This window comes from Spermophilus citellus (genome assembly GCF_964194105.1).
Source record: "Spermophilus citellus genome assembly, chromosome: 4".
In the NCBI taxonomy this organism is placed as follows: domain Eukaryota; kingdom Metazoa; phylum Chordata; class Mammalia; order Rodentia; family Sciuridae; genus Spermophilus; species Spermophilus citellus.
The window spans coordinates 154,111,040-154,136,123 of NC_138185.1; the positions used below are offsets into that span (position 1 = coordinate 154,111,040).

The 25,084-nt window shown below is 32.9% G+C and overlaps 1 protein-coding gene across 7 annotated transcripts in view; it reads left to right on the top strand.

Moving 5' to 3' along the window:
- The window catches only part of KIAA0586, a 139,489-nt gene that overhangs the window by 85,032 nt on the left and 29,373 nt on the right, over positions 1-25,084 (top strand). For 6 of the 7 annotated variants that reach the window (XM_081289314.1, XM_081289312.1, XM_081289310.1 and 3 more), the window contains exons 25-30: positions 684-937; positions 1,772-1,848; positions 5,242-5,376; positions 7,574-7,751; positions 15,143-15,297; positions 19,682-19,787. In XM_081289314.1, the coding sequence (XP_081145440.1) occupies positions 684-937; positions 1,772-1,848; positions 5,242-5,376; positions 7,574-7,751; positions 15,143-15,297; positions 19,682-19,787 (905 nt within the window). The remainder of the gene's footprint in view (positions 1-683; positions 938-1,771; positions 1,849-5,241; positions 5,377-7,573; positions 7,752-15,142; positions 15,298-19,681; positions 19,788-25,084) is intronic. The other variant, XM_081289316.1, reaches the window with a different exon arrangement.

The following is a 25,084-nucleotide window of genomic DNA, read 5'->3' on the forward strand; positions in this document are numbered from 1 at the left end:
TACATTTTACATCATCTCTAGATTATTACCTAATTCATTGAAAATGCTTGTACCATGTTGTTATAATGTATTGTTTAGGGAATAATGATACACACACACACAAAAAGTACAGACTCAAATATTTTGAAAAAATATTTTCAGTCTGTGGTTGGGTGTCTCCTGGACATGGAACCTGTGGATATGGAGGGCTGACTGGATTAATTCTTAGTAACTTATGTTTCACTTGTATGACCTAGTGAAACATAGAGGTGATGAAGAGCTTTATAAACCACACTATACTTGGAAGATGTTTTATAAGTTTTAAGTTTTTAAAATTATCAATTTACTTATATCTTCACCTCTTTTTTAAAATGTTGGAAACAGACTTAATAAAGTTATCTGTCTGATAATAAAATAGAAAATGATTTCTCTCTAGTATGGATCATCATTTACTATGATCACTTAACTTATGTTGTTGTTTATCCCATGTAGATTTGTTTTTTGACTAGAAGAGGTTTCAAGATGGCCAATGACTAAAGCATAAAAACAATTTTAGAAGAATGAATCTTATTAATTATAAAAGTATAGTTCATAGAAATACTATGCTAAAGGAGACACAACACCTTTGAATCTGTTTTTTATATAAAAATGAATATAGGCCTTTAGTGACCTAATAAATTCAAAATATGTCCTTATCTTCTTAGTGTAATGTCTGTAGCTAAAGATGAAGAACCTGAGAGTGTGGATTTCTCTGCTCAGCCTGCGCCTCCAGAGCCAGTTCCCCTTACACCATTTCCTGCAGCCACCAAGGCTCCTTCTCCCTTACAGATGCCAAGTTCTGGTTCCTCTACAATGGAGAGCACTTTGAGCATTACTGTCACTGAAACAGAAACTTTAGATAGACCCATCTCTGAAGGAGAGGTTTTATTTAGCTGTGGTCAAAAATTGGCTCCCAAGAGTAAGTTCCTGTATTAATTGATTTCATTGGTAGATTGTGATAAGTCCCTTAGTAAAACTTTTCTTTTTAAAGTGTTTTTACCTAATTTTCAATATTTATCATAGTATACTAGAAAGAATAGGTTCTCTATATAAGTAACTTCTGGATTTTAATTTTAGAAAATGAAACTTCCTTATAATCTTACTCTCTAGAACTAATATCCTTCCAGTATACTTTTGTCTGTGCATATATAGACACCTAAATACATACATGTGTATGTGCATTTACCTTTAAAATGGGATGAAACTATGCATATTATTCTGAAACCTGAATTTTTAACTTAATGATACACTGTAGGCATCTTACAGTATCAACACATATAGGTCTCTGTCAGTTTTTTAAGTAGTTGTTCAGTCTATTTAAATTGTGTCTTAGTGGAGTGCATTTAAATTGTTTTCAATGTTTCTAGACTATGCACAACTCTTTAATGACCATCCTTAATGTGTGTGTTTGTGTTTCTTTGTGTACTAATGTAATAATTTCCATAGATTACATGACTAGAAATGGAATTGCTGAGTCAGGGTAGATACCTTTAAAATAGTAATACATCAACAACACAAAAAGATTCATCTCTGGAAAAATTAATCTACTTTAATTTAATAAGTTTTAAATTATACTAATATATAGGAGAGTCTATTTCTCAATTTCATATCTGTAGTGCTACTTAACAGTTCTGTTAAATTTCTGACAAACTTGCAGGTGAAACAGCAATCTTATCTTTGTTTTAAATTGCATTGTTTAAAAAACTGATGTTCTTGTCTTCTTTTTTCTAACCTGTTACATCTTAATTTCTAGTTTTAGGAGCTGGAGAAATATATCTGACACACCTAAATGATAGCTTATCTAGCACTTTGCAAGATGCTCTTGAAATGGTAAGGAATGTTTATAACATTGAATTCTGACAGGAAGAATATCTTGATGAACTTGTTGCAACTGATTAGATTTTTTCTCAATTATTCGAGTTATAGGCACACAATTTAGTAAAATCTTATCCATGAAAGAATGTAGGGTTTTTGTACATTTTATTATGTAATATTATCATAATTGTGAGAATGAAAAGTTGTTTTTAACCTCTGTGGCCCCAGTAGTTAAAAAATATACAGTTAATATAATTAGGTAATAAAATCTATCTCAATGCAAAGTGTCACCTAGATGTGTTGTCTTTACAATATTTATAATATTTTCTGAAAAATCTTACCTATTTTAATCAAATCTCATTTAATACATTTGTTTTTTTCCTTAATCGTGATTATAATTGTTTGTGCTGATAAATATGTAAATTTAATGATCCAAAAAGAAAAACTAAAATAGGATCCAGGGATACTAATTCTTCCTAGTTATTATCTAGCTCTAAAAAAGGAAAAATTAACATTTTAAAATGTCATAATACGTGCCGGGCATGGTGGTGCACGCCTGTAATCCCAGTGGCTTGAGAGGCTGAGACAGAATTGCAAGCTCAAAGCCAGCCTCAGCAACTGTGAGGCACTAAGCAACTCAGTGAGACCCTGTCTCTAAACTAAAAAAATCGGGCTGGGATGTGGCTCTGTGGTCAAGGGCCCCTGAGTTCAGTCCCTGGTACCAAAAAAACCCCCAAAACAACAACAAAAAACAGTCATAGCATACACACACACACACACACACACACACACACAGACAGATACACAGGTCTATGTCTTTTTTGGGGGGAAAGGGCACTGGGGATAGAACTTAGGGACATTTGATCACTGAGCCACATCCCCAGCCCTATTTTGTATTTTATTTAGAGACAGAGTCTCACTGAGTTGCTAAGTCGATTTTGCTGAGGCTGACTTTGAACCCGAAATCCTCCTGCCTTAGCCTCCCAAGCCACTGGGATTACAGGCATGCACCACCATGCCCAGTCCCTATGTCATTTTTTAAAGTGTTGTAGTCTGTTTAAAAAATGCCTTGGTAAAGGGATTATTTATGTATTTTTTACATAAATAAAATATATAAAATCGGAATAATATTGGAAATTTTCTTTTGAAGAAAGTGTTAAAAAATGGAAATAATTACTTTTTATGTATTTTCAAATCACCTAAGCAAAGAAAGGTAATTATATTTACCATATTTTTTGCTAAGCATTGTTATTATTACTGATGTGTTTACAAGATAAAATTTCACAAAGGAGTAAGGAAATAATTAAGAAAATTTTTGATAAGATTTTATTTGAGGTCTGGGGGTATATCTTAGTTGGTAGACTGCTTGCCTTGCAAGCACAAGGCCCTGTGTTCAATCCCCAGCATCACACACAAAAAAAGGATTTTATTTGAAAATTATTTTTTTAGGAATGATTGGGGTGGGCAGTTCTGGGGATTGAACCCAAGGGTGCTCTAGGCACTGAACAACCTCCCCAGTCTTTTTTAAATTTTTTTTTATGTTTATTTTTTAGTTTTAGGTGGATACAATATCTTTATTTTATTTTTATGTGGTGCTGAGGATTGAACCCAGTGCCCCACGCATGCCAGGCGAGCGCACCACCACTTGAGCCACAACCCCAGCCCCTTTCTTTAAAATTTTTGATTTTGAGAAATGATCTCACTATGTTTCTGAGTCTGACCTTAAACTTTTAAAAAAAAATTTTTTTTTTAGTTGTAGATAGACACAATATCTTTATTTTATTTATTTATTTTTATGTGGTGCTGAGAATAGAACCCCGTGCCTCACATGTGTGAGGCAGACACTCTACCACTGAGCTACAACCCTGATCCCTGGCCTCAAACTTTTGAGTCCTCCTTTCTCAGCTTCTTGAGTTGCTGAGATTACAGGTGTGTGCCACTGCACCCAGCTAGGAGTGACTATGTAATACAAGTAATTGAGTCCATTGTAGAGACGGTATAATCACTTTTATAAAACAATACAGGAAGAAGGCATAAATGAGATATCTTTATTTTCTGAGGAGCTTTATCTGGCCTACTAATATGCCATTATAGCATTTTTATCCATTCTTAGCCAATGTATATTTAAAGTTCTATAAAGTAAATAGTTAACTGAACCAGGACTAAATTGTAACTTCTTTCTTCTTCTACATTTGAAACTGATTTCTAATTTCGATATTTTTACTATACCGAAATGATATGCTACAAATTCATAATAAAATCAAATGCAAAGGAATAATCTGGAAAAACCCAGAATAATTTGAAGTCATTTACCAAAAAAAAGTCATTAGACATTTATCCATATAAAACTGGAAGATATGCATTTATAGTCCAGAATTAACTTCATTTCACTAAAAGGAACTAATTAGAATGACTTTTAATTAATGTAAAATCAGATTCATACCTGTCTTTATGAGGAAATTCAGTTTGTCTGACTCTGATGCCCACCTGTCCCTCATTTGGGAATAGGTCTGCTTTGAAGTACAGTGAAGTATGAAGTACAGTGAAGTACAGTGAAGTACAGTGAAGTACAGTGAAGGCAGGATGTCTTAGTGCGTGTTTCAATACCTGCTCTCTAGCTGAGGCAGATGTCAGCACAAAGGCAAAAGGACATTGAAGGTCTCTGAGTTCTGTTGCATATTCTGCAGTTTTCCATTTTTGCCTTAGATCTAAGGTTCCATTTTTGCCTTAGATCCATTACTCCAGTGCTTTGTCCTCATTGCCTCAGTGTGGCATTGCTTTGTGCACTGAATAAAGGTGAAGCAGGAAACCACGTAAGCCCAAACCCTGATGACATATATAAGACACTTGTGAATCCTTGTGGTTTTGACACAGAGGTCCAATTTTCATGTTTTTACAATAAGTCTCCAGTTTGTTACCAAATTATAGTGTTGTTTGTTTGAAGCAAACGTGTTTTATTGTAGTCAGATGGAAATAAGAATTAAATGAGGGGCTGGGGGTGTGGCTCAATGGTAGAGAGCTTGCCTAGCACTGTGAGGCATTGGGTTCAAATCTCAGTACCACATAAAAATAAATTAATAAAATAAGGGTATCGTTTCCATCTACAACTAAAAAATATTTAAAAAATATTTTTATTAGTTATTGATGGACCTTTATTTGTTTATATGTGGTGCTGAGAATCGAACCCAGTGCCTTTACACATACTAGGCAGTGCTGTACCACAGAGCCACAAACCTAGCCCCCAAAAAATATTTTTTTAAAAAAGAATTAAATGAAAATGAAGAGTTTATCTTTTTTTCCAAAAAGGATTGATGTAATTTGATGGCTAAGTTTTTGTTATTCATAATTGAGAAAAATGCAGATTGATAAAGTTTTTTGATGTGTTAATTGTGTTTATGTTTCTTTCAGGAAGATGATCCTCCCAGTGAAGGACAGGTGATTAGGATGCCCCATAAAAAGCTTCATGCAGATGCAATTCTTTCTCTCCTTACTAAACAAAATCAAGAATTATTAGTTTCACAGCAATCAGTCTATCACTCAGAGGTATTATCTAATCTTAATTATTTCTTGGTTAGATACAAATCAGGAAAAAATAAAAATATTCCCACTTTTAATTAAGGCATGTTAATATTTCAGTTATTCAAAAGGAACTTTAACCTAAAGTCATAGAACGTAGGATTTTATAACTGGAGAGAATTTAGAACATCTTTTCTACTCCTTTTGTTCTACAGTTGAAAAAACTGAAGCTCTTTAAAATGATTTATGTATCACTCATTCATTCTGTGACCTTTTACTGAGCATCTACTATATGCTACACACGGCCTTGAAAAAGATAAAGATGAATGGGATATAACCTTTACCTTTAAGCAGTAACATAGCTACTGTGAAATATTTCAAATTAGTTTCTGAAGAAAATGTCTGCCATTATTCCAAATATTGCCCAAGAGTCTCCAAGGGACATATTCCTCACAAATTAATATTTTTCAACTTAAAGGATGTGAGGCACTTAGTATTCCTAAAGAGGAGTCAGGTTAAGGAAATGGGGGATATACAGATGTTTTGAATAAAATTTCGGAAAATTGTAGAGAATCTGAATGTTAAATTTATAGGTTTAGATTTTATTTCATAGTCAATAGAATCATCAAAGATGTTGGTTGAAATTAAGCCCCTTTAAAATAAGAAACATGCATTTGGGGATATATTTCAGTAGTAGAGTGCTTGCCATTTGCCTAGCTTGGGTGAGACCCTGGGTTTCATTCTTAGCACCACACACACACACATATACATACACACAACAACAACAACAAAAGCAAGAAAGAGAATCCTGGGAGCATTTTGATGTTGGAATTCCTATTCTATTCTTGATTATTAAATTCATTAGATTATCTGTAAGTTACAAAATGTACTAGTGTATTAATTTTTAATGCAGAATATGATATATAACTTTTAATTCAGAAAAAATACATCAATCATTTTTAGCTTTCCATTTACTTCAAACGTGTCATATATATGAAGTAAATATATATGTCACATATATGAAGTAATTTTTTTTTATTTGTTTGTTTTTGTGTACCAGGGATTGAACTCGCTTAACCACCAAGCCATGACCCCAGCCCTTCCTTTTTTATATTTTATTAGTGACAAGGTCTCGCTAAGTTGCTTAGGGCTTCACTAAGTGGCTGAGACTGGGTTTGAACTTGCAATCTTCTTGCAATCTTCTTGCCTCAGCCTCCTTAGTCGCCAGGATTACAGGTGTGTGCCACCACAACCGGCTTCATATTTGTACTTTTTAAATTTTCGTACTTTCATGGGGAAAAGAACTTTATTAAATATGGTTTAAATAGTCTTAAATCTGTGTACTTACAAAAGCCATAATTATTTATATATAGATAATCTATATACTACTTAAAAGATATTGTTTTCCTCATTAGTTGTTTAATTATAAAGTTCACACTAACAGCTTTAGAGAATTCTGTTTCATGAAAAATGAGACATATATTTTCTATGGTTCAAATGTTAAGTTGTATGAACAATGTACAATGTATGGCAGTATTTATTGTTTTAAATTATAATAGAATTTTTCTTATATTTTATTGATATTTAATTATAAGTTGAAAAACATAATGATTAACCTTATAAAACATATTCAGGGCTGGGGTTGTGGCTGAGCCGTAGAGCACTTGCCTAGCATGTGTGAGGCGCTGGGTTCAGTTCTCAGAACCACATAAAAATAAATAAATAAAATAAAGATATTATGTCCAACTACAAATATATATATGTGTGTGTGTATATATATATATATATATATATATATATATATATATATATATATATATTTAGGAAAAAAATATATATATATATTTAGAAAAAATAAGGTATTCAGGAGCTGGGGTTTTTGCCAGTGGTAGAATGCTTGCCTAGCATGCATGAGGCACTGGGTTTGATCCCCAACACCACATAAAAATGAAACAAATAAAATAAAGATATTGTGTCCATCTACAACTAATATATGTGTGTGTGTGTGTGTGTAAAATAAGGTATTCAAAACAAAGCCTACTACTGTATGTTTTACTAAAGTACCTTTTAAAATTTATTTTCCATGTAATGTATATGTGGCATAGGAATCATTTTCTAATGTACCTTCCAAGCAAGTGAGTGGTATGGACCATGATATTTATCAAATATTTGCTGTTTTGGTTTGTTTTTAATATTATGGTTTTAACAGTTGTTTCTTTTGAAGGACTTGGAACACAGTGTCGGTGAACTCAGTGAAGGACAAAGGCCCAAGCTGACAGCAGCAGCAGAAAAGGTCCTGAAGGGACAGTCTCTGTTTATGCAACAGCCTATTGCTAACGCAGAGTCTGTGGATCAACCATGTGATCCAAAGCCATTTTTTCAGCAATTTGACACAGTTTCAGGTATATAGCAAAATGTTGTTTCTTGTTGGATCATCTAATAAAATATTCAGTTTCTATCCTATTCAGTTTTCTTTGAACTCTTTCCATGCTGAATGCTATATTCTGTTTTGTATTATAATCTATAGTACTGTTCCAAAAATCTGAATTGAGAAAAGTATAATTATTTTCAGATGAAGCCTTGAAAATTTTTTTTTTGTTAAAGGTAATAACTTTTCTATGGGATATAGAGCAAGGTTTTCCCAAATGTGATTCATGTATCAGTGTTGGTACATGCACTGTTGGGTGGCACATGAGTTAATTTTGGTAATATATGTGCATTTAATTGATGCATTTATTTTAATATATACTAGAAAAATATAACTACCCCATCAAAACTGACTTAGGACAGGTTCAATTAGATAATACTGCAAAAATTAACTGTGATTTTCAGATCAGGAGTCAGTGTACACAGGACTCTGCTTTAACACTTTGGGAATAAGGATAAAATAGAATATTGATCACTAGCATAGAGAGTTAATTCTCATTATCTGTGGTAGTTATATTCTATAGTAGCCACGAACATTACTAGCAGATAGTGAACCATTCTCCTAGGAGAAATTTAGGCTTAGATTCCTGTAAACCTCTCACCACAGTGTTGTCAGTTGATCAATATATAACCTGGTTTCTCTATGAAGCCATCTTATTTAATGTGTGTGTGCGCGCGTGTGTGTGTGTGTGTGTGTGTGTGTGTGTGTGTATACATGTGTACTTAAATATATAGAGGGGTGTCTTTTTTTTTTTTTTGTAGTACTGGGTTCAATACCCAGTACTACAAAAAAATACTCCTGATACTAGGCAAGCACTTTACCACTGAATTATATTCCCAGTTCTAATATATATTGCTGATTGACTAATATCGAACTCACAACCAACAGCATTATAACTCATGCTCGAAGCATGCTTATCTAGCACATGTATTTTTTCCACAAGGCGGATCAGAGCCTTTTTATGCTCTGGAACACTAGACAGTATTTTAGTATTTTTAAAATGGCCAGGCGACCATTTTAAGCAGCAAAATTGCACACACACACACACACACACACACACACAAAGTCACTTGTTTATAGTATAAAAGATGAAATAAGAATGCAAAGTCTCTGTTCACTTTCATCTGGGTGAGTGTGTGCTGTGTGATTTTCCTCCTGCACATGTCCATAAATGACCACCATAGGTACTATGAATATTAATCTTGGAGATACAAATAAATTTTAGTGAGTAAATTTGCAAATGAGGCTTGACTATATTCTTATTACTTGTTTTTCTATGCCTATTGCTGCATTCTCAAAGCAAAAAGAAATGTCTTTTGGTGTGCAGATTTTCCAGAAATCAGAAAAGGAAATGGCTGAGGTTATAAAAACACAGGTATAGAGAATTTATAGTGTTAGTTTTATATTGAGTGAACATCTTATATTAATTCAGTCGTTAAGACTGAATTTTCCATGGGAATAAATGTAAAGATTGGCATTAGTTCTCATTTTGTGCATATGCTTAGACTATAAGATGCTTTATATTCTTTCAAGTAAGTTTATTTCAAATAGCATAAAATGTGGCTTTATTTATATTGTAATTGTGCAGATTGCAATTAAACAGAATTGACACTAGATGGCTCTCGCAGATCAATTTAGAGCTGTTGAGTACTTGAGAAGAGCTAGGTTCCTGTTAAATTATTATAGAACAAAATCCATGACGATGTAGCTCATCTAGTCCTTTATATCTCTGGTAGCACTTGGAAGATTACCTATAGTACAGTTTATGTTTAATAGTAGATATATTTGTAATATTTGTTTGATTTAATTGGAAAAATACTAGGTAATGTGGCATGATTGAGCATATACATATATATGCTTATACACACACATATATATGGCAGTGTAGCAAAGTGGCTTAGAGTTTGGCATTTTAGAATTTCATATGGACAGAATTATAAGTAAATGAATGACATAATTTTATTATAGCCTTTTATTTAGCAAGATCATCAGAGGTGCAATGTGAAGGGTGGATTTGGAAGGGTTAAGACTGGAGACAAGGAGCCTGATTAAATGACTGTTAATGTAAGCCTGGGGAGACATTATTCAGCAGTGAGGATATATGAAAAGGGAGATTTGAGAGATAATTAAGGAGGATGGACAAAGCTTAATTTGAATTTGAGAGGTGCAAAAGATATGGAATGTTTAAGAAATACCCAAGTTTCAGACCAAAATGCTTGACTCGGTGGTCATCCCATTCATCTTAAGAGTGGAAACATGGAGGAGGGACAGACTCAGGGGGAAATAGGATGGTGGGGTTTTACACATGTTGGATTTGAAGTGCCTTCAGGTTTTATACTAGTGAAATAATCTATTGACAAACCAGGCAAAAAACTGTTGCGAGCACTGGTAATTTCAGGTGAACTTAGTTTTCTGAGTTTAGTGTTTTCTGAAAGCCTGTATTGGTTCCTTTCTCAGTATAATAAGGTCCTTAGGAAAGTGGGGATTTCAAATTATTGTACATTATGTTGACTTCAATGAAGTAATACTTTAAGTATCACTGTTACAAAGGTCTGACTTGCATCATATGAAAAGTCATCCACACTTTTTTTTTAAATTTTTTTTATCAGTTGCTCCAAACATTACAAAGTCATCCACACTTAATGAGCATACTTTTTAGAAGTGACACAGCAAATTCAGCATTGTTATGCTGTCATGGAATTCTTTCCTGACCCCTTATTCCTGGTTTAGATACCTGTCATAGGTACTCTGAGTAATCCTCTAACGTTGGCTAGTGTCACTTTTATGCTGTTTGTAACCTCACATAAAGATAGTAACTATCTTGTTTACTGTTGTATCTCTGTCATCTAGCAAGGTACAGAGTACATGGTACATAGTAAATATCTGTTAATTGATAGGTATTATATAATTTGAAAGGTATTACGTACTTTTTGGGTGCCCTCCATACCCTCTCCCCCCAATTTTCTCAAACTTTCTCATGTTCTGCCTTATCCCAAGTGATCCATGTTAAGATTCTGGTATATAACTTTGCTGTTTTTTTCCTTACACACATAATTATGTATGCACATACGTGCACATGTGCCTACATACACACAAACAATACATATAGCCAGTATTTTTCACTTGCCTGCATTTTGTTTACCCCAGGAAACCCTATAGATTACTCCAGGTCAGTTGTTATAATTAAACTCGATGATTATATAAAAATTCCAGGTGTAGATTTCAAGTAATTTATTTAGTATTTCTCTGTTGATTAATATTTACTTTATTACTATTTTCCTCTGCTATTAACAATTCTAGAATAAATGTCCACAAACACTTATCTAGTAAATTGTTGCATTTTATACTGATAGAATAGCTTCCAAAAGTAATTACTAGATCCAAGGGCAAATATAGTTTTAATTTAAAAATAGGGGCTAGGGTTGTAGCTCAGTGATAGAGCACAAGAATTACATGTATGGGGCACTGGGTTCAATCTTCAGCACCACATAAAAATAAATGAAGGTATTGTGTCTACCTAAAGCTAAAGAAAAGTTTTTAAAAAGTTAAAAACAAATAATGCCAAGTTGCTTTCTTAAAAGTTAAAACCAATTTACTTTTATAGGCAATTTATTAGAGCCTTTTCCCTGAATTCCCTCCTGAAATTGTGTTTGTAACTTGTCATTTGACAGATAAAAACATGTATCTGACTGCTAGCGAGTCATTTGTATTTACTCTTTTTTTTTTTTTTTTTTTAGAGAGAGAGAGAGAAAGAGAGTTTTTTTAGTTTTTGGTGGACACAACATCTTTATTTTATTTTTATGTGGTGCTGAGGATTGAACCCAGCGCCCCACGCATGTCATGCGAGTGCACTACTGCTTGAGGCACATCCCCAGCCCATCTTTTTATTATTATTATTATTATTAAAGCATTTTTTAGTTGTAGATGGACACAATACCTTTATTTATTATTTTTTATGTGGTGCTGAGGATCTAACCTAGTGCCTCATACATGCTGGGCAAGTGATCTACCATAAGCCACAACCCCTGTATTTACTCTTATTAAGTTCTTTTCCCATTTGTTAAGTTCTAAATTTTCCTAGTAACTTTTAAATCTGTTTCTATTATCTGTATTACAGACATCTTTTTCCAGGTTTATATTTTGTTCATTGACATTGTTTATGATTTTTTTTTGCCATATAATAAAATTTTTTATACAACTGATATGTCTATCTTTTATGCAGTTCAAATATCCCTTACCTTAAATGCTTGAGATCAGAAGTTTTGTTTTGGATTTCAGATTTTTTCCCAAATTTTAGAATACTTGCATTTATATAATGAGATATCTTGAGGATAGGACCCAGTCTAAATACATAATTTATATTTCATACATACCTCATATACATAGCCTGAAGATAATTTTGTGCAATATTTTCAGTGCATTTTTTTTCATTTCTTTTCCCCATGGTGTTAGGGATGGAACCCAGAGGTTCATGCATGCTAGCTTCACCCCTAGCCCTTTTCATTTTATTTTGAGACAGGATCTTGCTAAATTGTCCAGGATGGTCCTAAACTTGCAGTCCTCCTGCTCAGCCTCCTGACCTTGAGTTTGTAATTCTCCTGGGCCTTGCCTGATCTTAGAAGCATTTTCATTTTGACTGAAACCTGTCACATGAGGTCAGGTGTAGAAATTCCATTTGTTGTGTCATGTTGGTGCTTAAGAAGTATGAGATTTTGGAGCACTTTAGATTTCAGATATTCTGGATTAGGGATGCCAGCCTATACTTTGTTTTTATAGTTTAGTTAGGTTTCTGCTAACACAAGCTTATACCTGCAGTTTTTTAGGTTTTTGTATGTGCAGTATTTAATTATTAAGTATATATTTATGTTAAAGTTTATCTGGAATTTGTTTTGTAAATGTTATAAGATAAAAATCCAATTGGAGCTGGGCACAGTTGCACCCACCTGTAATCTCAGAGGCTCAGGAGGCTGAGGCAGGAGGATCGTAAGTTCAGAGCCAGCCTTAGCAATTTAACAAGGGCCTAAGCAGCTTAGTGAGACCTTGTCTAGGAATGTAGCTCAGTGATTAAGAGCCCCTGGGTTCAATTCCTGGTATTAAAAAAAGAAAGAAAGAAAGAAAAAAAAATCTAGTTTGATTTTTTTTCAGATAAATAGCCATTTGTATCAGCATCAATTATTTGAGCTATCTTTTTCTAACTGAATTGAAATATCAGTTTGCATATTAAATTCTCATAAATGTAAGGCTATTTTTCTGGATTATTCACTGTAAGAATTCAAGATTATTTATGATCTAAACCATTGATTAAAACTCTTTTGACTTTATGGTATATTTTGTTATCCGATAAGGCAAGTCTTCCTTTTTTTTTTTTTTCATTTTCATACTTTTCTTGACAATTTCCAGATACTTATTTTTCCATGTAAATTCAAAAGGATTTTATCCAGCCAAAAATTACCCAAATTTGGAATTAAACTAACTTATGTTTTAGAAGTACTGACAATTTAGTATATCTTACTATTTGTTCAGATCTTATTCTAATTTTCTGAGATTTTATTTTAAATTTTTCAATAATAGATTTTGCCCTTCAATAAGATTTCATAAATTTTCCTCATATGGATTCTGTGCCTTTTAAAATTTTATCCTTTATTTTTTTATAATTTAAATATTTTGTAATTATATTTTATTCTTTGTTGTTTTATAATTTAATAATTATTTTATAGTTTTTGTTCCATAGTAAGGAATTTTTTTTTCAATTTCTAAATACTTACCGGTATAATAAAAAGAAAAACGAATCATTTTTGGATGTTTACCTAGTACCAGTTATGTTACCAAGTTCTTTTATGAATTTTAATAGAGTTCTTTTTCCTCACTAGAGTTTCTAGGTATATGCCATATTATCAGCAAATAAGTTTTTAATGTCTTCTCCTTCAACATTATATGTACTAATTCTTCTCAGTTTCTTTGACAATCATAGGAAAATGTTAGACAAGTGACATAGGAATAGAAAAAGATGTGTCAGAATGTAAAGAAAATATAAGGCCAGGAACATTGGTTATTCTAAGTTATGGTATTATTATCATTATTTAAATTAATCTTATACTAGAGAACAAAATGAGGTCATAGTTTTCACGAGTTGTTTTGTATGAATTGATACTATAAAACTCAACAGACACATTTTACATTTACTCAAATTCTCCTTTAAAATCTTGATTAACATAAAAGATCGGAGTATGATCATTTTCTGTACTTAGGAAATTGTCACTTGTGTAATTCCAATTTGTCTTTAAGTGGAAAATATTTATTGTGTCTTTAATGTATTCTTTCATTTAAAACAATTTAGTTTATGTGTGACTTTTCAAGTCTATCTCTGTCGGTTAAAATGAGGTATATTAAACATTGCAGTATTTAAAAGGTGGCTATTAATTAGAAAAAATGAAAATTTCGTAGAAATATTTTAGGAAGAACATGAAATAAAGAGCAGTGATTAGAAGTTGGAAGATGTAGGTTTTAATTCCTCTGTGCCTCTTGCTAGCTTTCTGAGTTTTAGACTTCAATAAAGTTTAGTTTTATCAGTGAAAGACAGTTTTATCAGTGAATGACAGTCTCTGGCCTGCCTATCTTACAGAATGATTGTGAAGTTCAAATTAAATGAAATAATGTATATGAAAGTGCTTGGAGTATAAAGTGCAATACAAGTTTATAATAATATTATTATCAGACTCTGTTCTTTATTTTCTTCTTTTTATCATTTTGATTGAGATGCTATTTAGATGAGAAAAAGGAGCTTGATCATTTGTAGAAAAATATAAGCTTTTTCTAGACAAGAAATTGCCTTTTGTCTTTCAAGGACATGGAGAAAAATCACTTTCAGAATTTGAAAACAAAATTTCTATAAAATTTATTAAAATGGAGGGGAAGGAACATCTATAAAGCTGTAGGCAGATAGAAAAACTATTACTTTTGTGTCACTTTTGTATGTTAATAGATTAACTTTTATTGAAAAAAGGGGTATTGCCCTTTGCTTTAAGATTACATTTTAGATAGAAAATACTATATTAACTCTTAGTGATAGAAAGGTAAGAAGGAATATTAGAAGTTGGTGTGTTTGGAGAGGAGTAGGAGGAACTGCATGGGTGACTAATTAATTGGAACCTTACTTAGAATATTCCATGCACTTGTTTGAACATAGGTATTTTTTGCATTGTCTTTGAGTTTTGGTTTTACCCTTGATAACCAGGTGGTTTTGGTTGAAGTACACTGCTATTTCTAATTCAGTAGGTAAGAAATATTGGTAGTTTTAGTCAATCACTTGTTCTTTTTCTAAGATAAATTTGACTTTTAATTTTTGTTTTACATGTTTGGTAACAGGTGGTATTTATGAAGATTCATGTGCTAGTCATGGTCCAATGAGTTTGGGAGAGCTGGAGTTGCAGCCAAATACTAACCTCGTCCTTCCCACAACACTTTTGACAACACAAAAAAATGACGTTAATTTACAGGAGGCAGCTGAAGATTTTTCTCAGGTACCAAATTAAGAATATGTTTTTATTTAAAATGAGAATTGTGACAATATTATCTTTGCGTGGTATACTGTCAAAAACAATCTCTGTAGTCAGTTGGGTTCAAATCATGCCTCTCTTATTTGCTAACTCAAGCCTGCATATAAATCTTAGCTCAGCCAAAATCTAGCTGTGCCCTTGAACACATTATTTAGCCTGTACTAAGTCTAAATTTTCTTATCTTTAAGTTAAAGATTAAAAATAATAGATATAGATATGTGACATCTAGTTAGGTAGCTATTATCACTCACATTCCTGTATCTCCATACCTAGTTCAGTAATTTGTACATAGTGGGTACTCTATAGATGTTTATTTCATGAAAATTTGCAAAATATATTTCATGAAAAAATATGAAATTTCATAATGATCGAAGCCAGTGTTCTTTGAAATTGTGTGTACTGAAAAAAAAAAGGCTACCTTCTCTAAGACAGTAATCCATAAAAGCTCATGTTATTAAATACAGTTTTGAATTCATGTATTGGCAGTTTATTTCTTATTGTGGATTAATTTATATCAGCAAATATTCATTGCATGTTATTCGAGCAGTATTTTATTGTGTTGAGGAAGAAAATTTAAAAAATAAAGATTATTTATAGAACATACCATTATATAGGGTTCAGTATTGCTTACATATGACCAAGCAAAGATCAGGAAAAACTTGTTAATTACGAATAAATGTCTGTTAATAACTTATGTATAAAGGAAAAATTTTGTGATCATTATTAAGGAAAAAATAGATATGTACCCAAAGCACTATCCATGAAAAAGCAAATTAAAAAAATAGGTCTTATCAAAATTAAGAACCTTCTGCTCCTCAAAACACAGTATTAGAAGACTGAAAAGAAAGACCACAGGAGGAGAGGAAGTATTTGCAGAACATTTATCTTCTAAAAGATTTATATAAGAGTATATAAGAAACTCAATGTATAAGGAACTCACAGAACTGAATATTAAGAAAACCAACAATTCAACTAAAAAGTAGACAATATTTGGACAGATACTTTATCTAAAGAAGATAGATAAATGGAAAATAAGCACATAAAAAGATTCTTAAACTGAGTGTGGTAGTGTATGCCTGTAATCCCAGTGGCTTGGGCGGCTGAGACAGGAAGATTGCCAGTTCAAACCCAGCCTCAGCAATTTAGCAAAGTCGTAAGCAACTCAGTGAAACCCTGTCTCTAAAGAAAATATTAAAAAAGACTGGGATGTAGCTCAGTGGTTAAGAGCCCCTGGGTTCAATCCTTGATACAAAAAAAAAAGAAAAGATTCTCAATATTGTTAGTAATTAGGAAAATGCAAACCACAATGAGATACCACTATACACACTCAATAGAAATCTAACACTTAAAAGACTATCATGTGAACCAGGCATGGTTGTGCATATACCAGTAATCCCAGCTACTCAGGAGGCTGAGACAGAAGAATAGAAAGTTCTAAGCCAGCTTCAGCAAATTAGTGAGACCGTTAACAATTTAGTAGGATACTGTCTCAAAAAATAAAAAAAAAGGTCTAGGAATATAGCTTAGAGGTAAAGCACCCCTAGGTTCACTTCCCAGAACCCACCCCCAAAAAGAATCACTGCATTATTTTATATATCAATAGTTCATTTTATTTTTATTTTCTTGCTGAATATTACATTGTACAGAATATAACACAATTTATCCATTAGTATTTGATAGACATTGGTGTTAGACTGGGAAACCCAGGGGTGCTTAATCACTGTACCCCATCCCCAGTCCTTTTAAAAATTTTTAATTTTGAGACGGCTTCCTACTAAGTTACTTAGAGCTTTGCTAAGTTGCTGAGACTGACTTTGAATTTATAATCCTCCTGCCTCAGTCTCCTGAGTCCCTGGGATTAACGGTGTGTGCCATCATAGGTGGCTCTGTGGTTGATGCTTGCAAAAATTATGTTGAGTAAAAAAAAAAACAATCCCCCATAATAATTATGTTATACAATTTTATTTATATAAAATTCTAGAAAATTCAAACTACTATGTAGTAATAGAAAGTATTTCAGTTTTTGCCTTGGGTGGTGAGAAGTAGAGGTGGACAGGGCAAATGGGAATGAATAAATACAAAGGGGTATGAGAAAATTTGAGATTGATGAATGTGGTCATTATATTATCTTGGTTGTGGTGATGGTTTCATGGAATGGATACATATATACATACATACATACATATATGCTAGAACTTAGTAAGTTGTTCATTTTAAATATATGCAGTTTATTGTCTATTACTTATACCTCAAAAAAGCTGTTTAATAAAAAGAAAGATTGCTTGCCTCTAACTATTGGTCTATTTTACAGTAAGACTATGAAGTGTTACCAGAAGAGTAGACCTCAAAAAATTCCTTCATTAAATGTCTTTAAGGGGCTGGGGATGTGGCTCAAGCAGTAGCGCGCTCGCCTGGCATGCGTGCGGCCCGGGTTCGATCCTCAGCACCACATACAAACAAAGATATTGTGTCCGCCGAAAACTAAAAAATAAATATTAAAAAAAAATGTCTTTAGCTAAGATTTCTTTAGTACTGTTAATAGCAGCACACTTATTTATAGTGCTTACTTAGCCAGATTCTGTCCTAAATTTTTATGTGTTTTAACTCATTTAATCCTTATAACAAAGTAATGAGAGGTAGTTGTTATCTTCGTGTTATGAATGAGGAAATTGAAGTATTGAAGAGTTACATAATTTGTTCAAAGCCAAAGATAGAAAATGGCTGAGCCAGATTTGAACACAGGTAGCGCAGTTCCACAACACCACTCTTATTTGCTGTGGTAAGGAAAGGAACCAACAAGAAGGTTCTAAGTCAGAGTCTAAGATAGTTACAGATTGAGAATCCCATATCCAAAATGCTTACAACCAGAGTGTTTCAGATTTCATGTCTCTGTTTTTGGGATTGAAGCATATGGCATATGCATAATGAGATATCTTGGGGATGGGACTCAAGTCTAAACACAAAATTCATTTTAGTGCACCTACATTTTGGCTGTGACCTTCCATGTGAGCTCTCGGATATAGAATTTTCCACTTGAGGCATTCATCTTGGTGCCAAAGAGTTTGGGATTTTGAAATATTTCAGATTTTGGATTTTTGATGCTCAAGCCATAGTACCTGTCTTAGAAATACACACCAAAGTAGTATTTCATTCAAGACAGAAAGCTACATGACTAGTGACTCTAAACTTCAAGACCAGAGTTAAGGCTAGTTGTTATTACTCTAATCTAAAGCTGCTCATTTTTACCTCTAGATGAAGATGTGCCTGTCAGTGCTTTTGAGTATACACACACACACACACACACACACACACACACACACACACACACACTCTCTCTCTCTCTCTCTCTCTCTCTCTCTCTCTCTCTCTCTCTCTCTCATATATGTAGACAGGTGTTTCACATTCTATGGTTGTAGTTATTGGTAAGTATCCAGGGATGTCTTTTTTAAAGTTCTATTAAAGTATATCTGCTATTTGTTTTAGAACTCATTCATAATTAAGCTATAAAACAGGAAAGTAATTGGCTAAAGTTATCACAGTTTATGAAGTTGATTGTGAAGAAATTTGTGACTCTTGTAAATTCAGATTTGCTTAAGTATGGGTAAAAAAAAAGACGATGGGGCTTATGGTGGAGCATATATTCTTTGAATGGCAAATGGAGGATAACAATCCCTCCTCACACTTTTGAGAATTAAATTATGTTACTATATATAAAAGCTCTTTGAAAATTGCAGTGCATTATGTAAATTTTCATTTTATGCAAAAGTGGTTATGTGGAAGAGCTTACAGCCAAATTAAGTTCTTATTCTAACTCCATCATGTGTATATAAATCTAGACTGGTTTGCTTTATAAGTAGTTCTAAATTCTCTAATAGAAATTGTAAGAAATGGCTTAAAATAATTGAAATCCATGTATATTACTGAAATTTTTTAAAGGTTTTTTTTTCTCTTTTTAAAAAAAATTTTAAATAAGTAGTGGGACTGAAATGGAGCAAATTATATTCCATGCTATATGATTATGTCAAAGTGAACCCCACTATTATGTATAATGCACTAATAAAAACATTAAAAATATGTACTGATAGGTTGAGGATGTAGATCAGGGACAGAGCACTTGCCTAGCATGTGTGAAATTCTGGGTTCTATCCCCAGCACTGCAAGAAAAGGAAAAAAGAAAAAAATGTACTCGATCACTCATTTGTTAGAAATGTTAATAAATAACAAAATGATTAAAAGGTAATTTTAAAGCAAGCATATTATTAAAAATTTTTATAATAAACACCTGAATAACTGCTCAGATTTTAACTTAAAAAAATAATATTGTGACTTTATGTCTTAAATTCTTTAGTATCAACAAAAGCAGGATGAGGATGTTAAAGAAGTTGAACACAAGCCAGTAAAAAGTCGTTTAATACATGTGAGAAGTAAATCTGATATTATACTTTCACCACAAGGTAAGAATTGTTTTTAAAATAGGTAATAATATAAATTTGATACTTATCCTAATAGTAAACAGATATATCCTGAGAGTTCTTTTCTTTTACATATATCTTACTCTTATTTCTAGGATAATTTTTTCCCTCATTTTGTCTGTTTGGATGAAGAATCTTGTATTTTACTATAAATTTGTTAATTCTTTTTACCAGTAAACACTATTTCTATTTGATTTTTAAAACTCTTAGTTAATGTTTTCCTTGAATGTTAACTTTTGGTTTTTATATAACTAAATGTCAGGGTCTTTTTAATTAGACATAAATCTATATATCATAGTTGTCTGTCTTAAATTATAATACATTTAAGGCAGGAATTATGGCTGTAGAAAGGAAATTTTGTGTTGTGTAGTGAAATCAACTAAGTATAACAACAACAACAACAAATGATTCTCATGTTACATGCTATTATCATGTGGATGCAGTTTTCTGTATTATCGTAGTATCAAAATTGTGTAACTCCACAAATTAGCACTGAAGCATTTTGACATTGTTTTTATGTTTCCGTGAGTTTTTGTGCTTTTTTTTTTTTTTTTTTTTTTTTTTTGCCGCCTTGCTTCTTGGTCTTTTGTATTTTATATAACCGACATTGAAATTTGGAGTAGAAATTAATATCACTTTTGCTTAAAAACTTTTTGTCTATAATCTAGGAAGAAGTGTTAGGAATATTTTGAATAATTGAATAATTTTTTCTTGCTTTTATGAGTAATGGGGTGATTTTTTTCTATAGCTAATTTTTATTTAATGTTATAATATATGAATGAATGCATATTATTGAATGCCAGTATAATTATAAATATAGCTATGGACCTAAATGAGAGAAGTGCCCAAGGTAGTTATTAGGATTATCCTGGGGCTGAGGGTCAGTGGTAGAGCACTTGCCTATTGTTTGAGAGACCCTGGGTTGAACCTAGCACAACAACAACAATAAAAAAGAGGGTTATACCATATGAAATTTAGGCTTTAACTCTTCCATTTTTTTGTTTCTCTCTTAATCCAACTTTTCAGAACACTTGAACACTTTTAACCTATCCATGGTACATAAGTGGTAAATTTTATTTTAGAATCATATGAAAAATTGCCTATAAGAATTTCTTGTGGTGATTTAGAAATTAATCATGGCAGTATATTATATATATGAGCAAATAAATATTCTTAAGGTAATAACATGACTGATTTGATATCCCTTCTACTGAGTGCTATTGCCTTTAATTGTAAGTGTAGTTCATTTAGTGTTTTTCTTTTTTCTTTTTGGTACTGGAGATTAAATCCAAGCACACAACCACTGAGCTGTATCCCCTGCTCTTTTTTTATTTTGAGACAAGATCTCATTAAGTTGCCGAGGGCCTTGCTAAGTTGTTGAGGCTGACTTTGAACTTGCAATAAACCTCTTCCTTAGTCTCCCAAACTTCTGGGATTATAGGCATGTGCTGTCACGCCTGGCTAGTTTAATTTTTTAAAAGACATTTTGGCTGGACTCAGTATAATCCCAGCTCCTCAGGAGGCTTAGACAGGAGAAGAGTTCTGCCTGAACCATGAACAAGGTTCTGGGTTTAATTCCCAGTACTTGGTAAAAAGAAACAAAGAATTTCTTAGTTATAAATGAATTGTATTTTCTTGAGGGACATTTTACCTAATAAAACAACTGATTTAGCTCATAGGAAGGTAACTTTGGTATGATTTTACTGGCTTTAGGAAAGTGACGATGTTTTCAGTTTCACTTTATGTGAATGTTTCGCCACAGGATGGCAATAGTTACATTTTTGTTGACTTACAGCAATGCCATTAAGTAATGTCCAGTTGACATTTAATAGGTAAACAAGTCATAAGAAAAATAAAAGAAACCTAGAAATTAGCCAGTAGGAGAAAGTTTACAACTGTTAGACTTAATATGTTTAATTTTTTTTTTTGCGTTTACTATTACATCTAATTCAAAAGTTAGGAGAGCAGACCTATTTCAGCCTCAACTAAGACACATAAAAACCCAATGGGTTATAAATAGAGTATTTTAAATAGAAGCCAAGTCTTTCACTCTGTAGTTGATATATATCTCTAGACTGAATATTTCTTGAATGGGATATAATTGCCTTGGCAAATGCAGACAGTTATGACTTTTTCCCATAAATTTTATGTTTTTTTTTTCTTTTCTAATGAAATTCTGAGACTTTGCCAAATATTTCAGAGAATAGAAAGCCAGAGTGCCAAAATAATCCTCTAAGGCTCTCAGGACTTGGGGTGACCTTGAAGAAATTCAATCCTATCTCTTACACTCAGAGGCCTTGAAGATAAGGAAATTCATCCTATCACCAGGGAATCAAAACCACATCTTCTCTGGGAGATAAATGTTTCTAAGCATACTTGAACCCCAAATTATTTCAGGGGGAAGTATCATGTACTTTACTTTGAAATGTATAGTAGCTTAATATGCAAATATAAAAAATCAAAGCAGTTTACTAGAAATAGCACCTTTTTTAATGCTCATTCATTCAAAATTGAGGCTATGGTAGAACATAGATTCTAACACTATGCTGCTAAGAAATCTGCAATATCCTTGTTTTTTTTTTAATTTTCCCCTCCTTAGCTATTACTTTCATATTTTAATATAAAAGAGACAAATTGAATTGATTGTTCTCACAGATGACATCTTTGGAAAAAGGTTGTTTCATTTGGTATTGAATTCATAGGGTATGTTTTTGACTACATGATACCACTTATCTGATAATATATACCGATGAATGTCTAACAATTTTGTAGTGAAAGCAACTTCTGAGAAAGTGGTTTTCATTTCTATTATTTTCCCTTTAACTGTTCAAGTTAGCTATCTTTAATACAAGTGAGACTACTTTGAAATCAGTTTGGATGAACACAAGAACTAAATTCGATAAAGTGGTATGTTAAAATAGCTCACTTTTTTTCCCCACTACCACTGAGCTACTGGGGATGTAGCCCAGTAGCTCATCCCCAGCCCTTTTTAAATTTTAATTTAAATTTTTGAGACAGAACCTCACTAAGTTGACCAGGTTGACCTTGATTTTGTGATCTTCCTGCCTCAGCCTCTCAACTAGCTGGGATTACAAGCATGTGCAACAGTACCCAGTTTGAAATAGTTTGTTTTTAAAAAAATACTTTCCTCTTTTAGGTTCTCTCTGAAAAATTTAAAACTATCATGATAAATAATAATTAGAAAGTCAAACATACTATACAATAATGAGAAAAAAATTAGATCATATGTTTTATGGTTAAATGCTAGGACGGATTGGATTGGATTGTTAAAGTCATAGTAATTTTTAGTTTTCTTATTCGTAGATTATGTTGTTCAGAGTGTGTGTGTGTGTGTGTGTGTGTGTGTGTATAAACACTAAAAACAATAGATGTAATTGTAGTAATTAATCAACAATTATGTTTTTGTGGGAAACGAGAATTATGAATTTTTTTAGCATTATATACTGAGTTCAATGCCTAGCCACCTTACCACCTTCCTACCTCACATACTATGATTATAACTTTAAATATGTAAGAATTAGGAAATTCAAAGCTTATTCTTTGTAGAAGCTATTTCTGACCATGTATGCAAATAAATCATTTTTGTTCTTTAATAAAGTGATAGAGTTTTTGCCTTTGTATTTTTAAATATGGCTAAATCCCAATAACTATCAGAATTATAATTAATCTTAATAATTTCAAAACTATAGCTAAATGTTCTAAGTTTGTTTTGTTTTTTGGTTTTAGTATTAGGTATGATAGTGATTCCAAAAAATGTAATGTGGGGGAGCAGGGAGTTTTGCTCAGTGGTTAGCAAGCATGAGGCCAGGGTTTTATTCCCAGCACTACAAGAAAAAATAAGTAAAAAAGAAAAGAAATATCTGAGAGAGGGGTGGATGTGGTACCTACTAATGTCTATGAAAAAAAAAAACCCATAAATTTAAATGTTTAACAAGCATTATCTGAATAAATGTGTCTTCTACAAATTATTATTGATTAGCAAAAAAGAAATTCCCTTTGAAATGTTGCTGAATTTGAGGATTTTGTTTCTGCCCAGGATGAGGAAAGTGGAAGAGTATCACTGCTACTCTAATTATAATAAAATGTTAGATAAACCACAAAATCATAACATTTCTTAAACTCATCAGAGGGCTTATAATGCTTATGACATAAAAACTAAATAGGCTAAAGTCCAAAGAAAAGCAGAGTTCTCCAGAAGAAGGAATACAAGTACTGTCTCACCTGTGCCAGAACACAGTCACAGGAAGAGAGGTTGGGCACCAGCCAAGCAGACAAGAAGCATTTGGCTAAACTCTCTTAGTGGGTTGCCAAAGGTCCTGTATATAGGTAGACGCATTGGAAGTTACAGATACAAGGGAATTTATAGCCACTTGTGGGCTTCCTCCCCACAGATCTTTAGAGAAAAATTAGGGGAGGGCAAGAGAATGGAAAGAATCTCCTTCATTGGTAAGGCCTAGGTGGCTGTCAGTTCCAGATAGAGGAGACCCTGTTTTGACTCATTATCTATAAGAAAAAAGGCCTTAGGCCACCCAACAGGGGGCCGCATATCTAATACATCCAGGGTACAGGTAAAAACTCATTGCTAGGGGAAAGGTAAAGAAAAGACTATCTAACCTTGGGAAAGAGGAAGGAAAGATTGGGCCCACAATCTTATGTAAATACCATTAAAAGTTTTCTGTTGCTGTCTGGCATGGTGGCACATGCCCGTAATCCCAGCAACTAGGGAGGCTGAAGAGGCTGGAGGATCTCAAGTTTGAGGTCAGCCTCAGCAATTTAAGAAGACCCTCAACAACTTAGCAAGACCTTGTTTCAAAATTTAAAAATGAAAAGGGCTAGAAATGTAGATCAGTGGTAAAGTACCCCTGGATTCAATCCCCAGGATCAAAAAAGAAAAAAAAAAGTTTTCTATTGCTGGAGGAGGGGTGAGAAAATCCTTCACAAAACTTGCCAAAGGGTCAAGGCAGAATTTGGCTGCCACAGGAAGGAGAAGCAGGGTCACTCCATCATGAGTTCTATCATGGGCCCCAGGCCTACTGAATCTGCCTGGGACTGATATGGGACTAGGATAACAGAGAACCATGCCATTCCCCACCTTGAGAACAACTGGATAATGAGCAGCAGTAGCAGGATCTCAAAACTCATGCTCTGGAGCAGGTAGTTGCACAGTAAAGGCCAAAAGCTGATGGTGGAAAAGAAACACTGAGGAAAACTCTTGGGCATCCTAGGGCCCACTCTAAAAAAAAAAGTAACACTAGAAG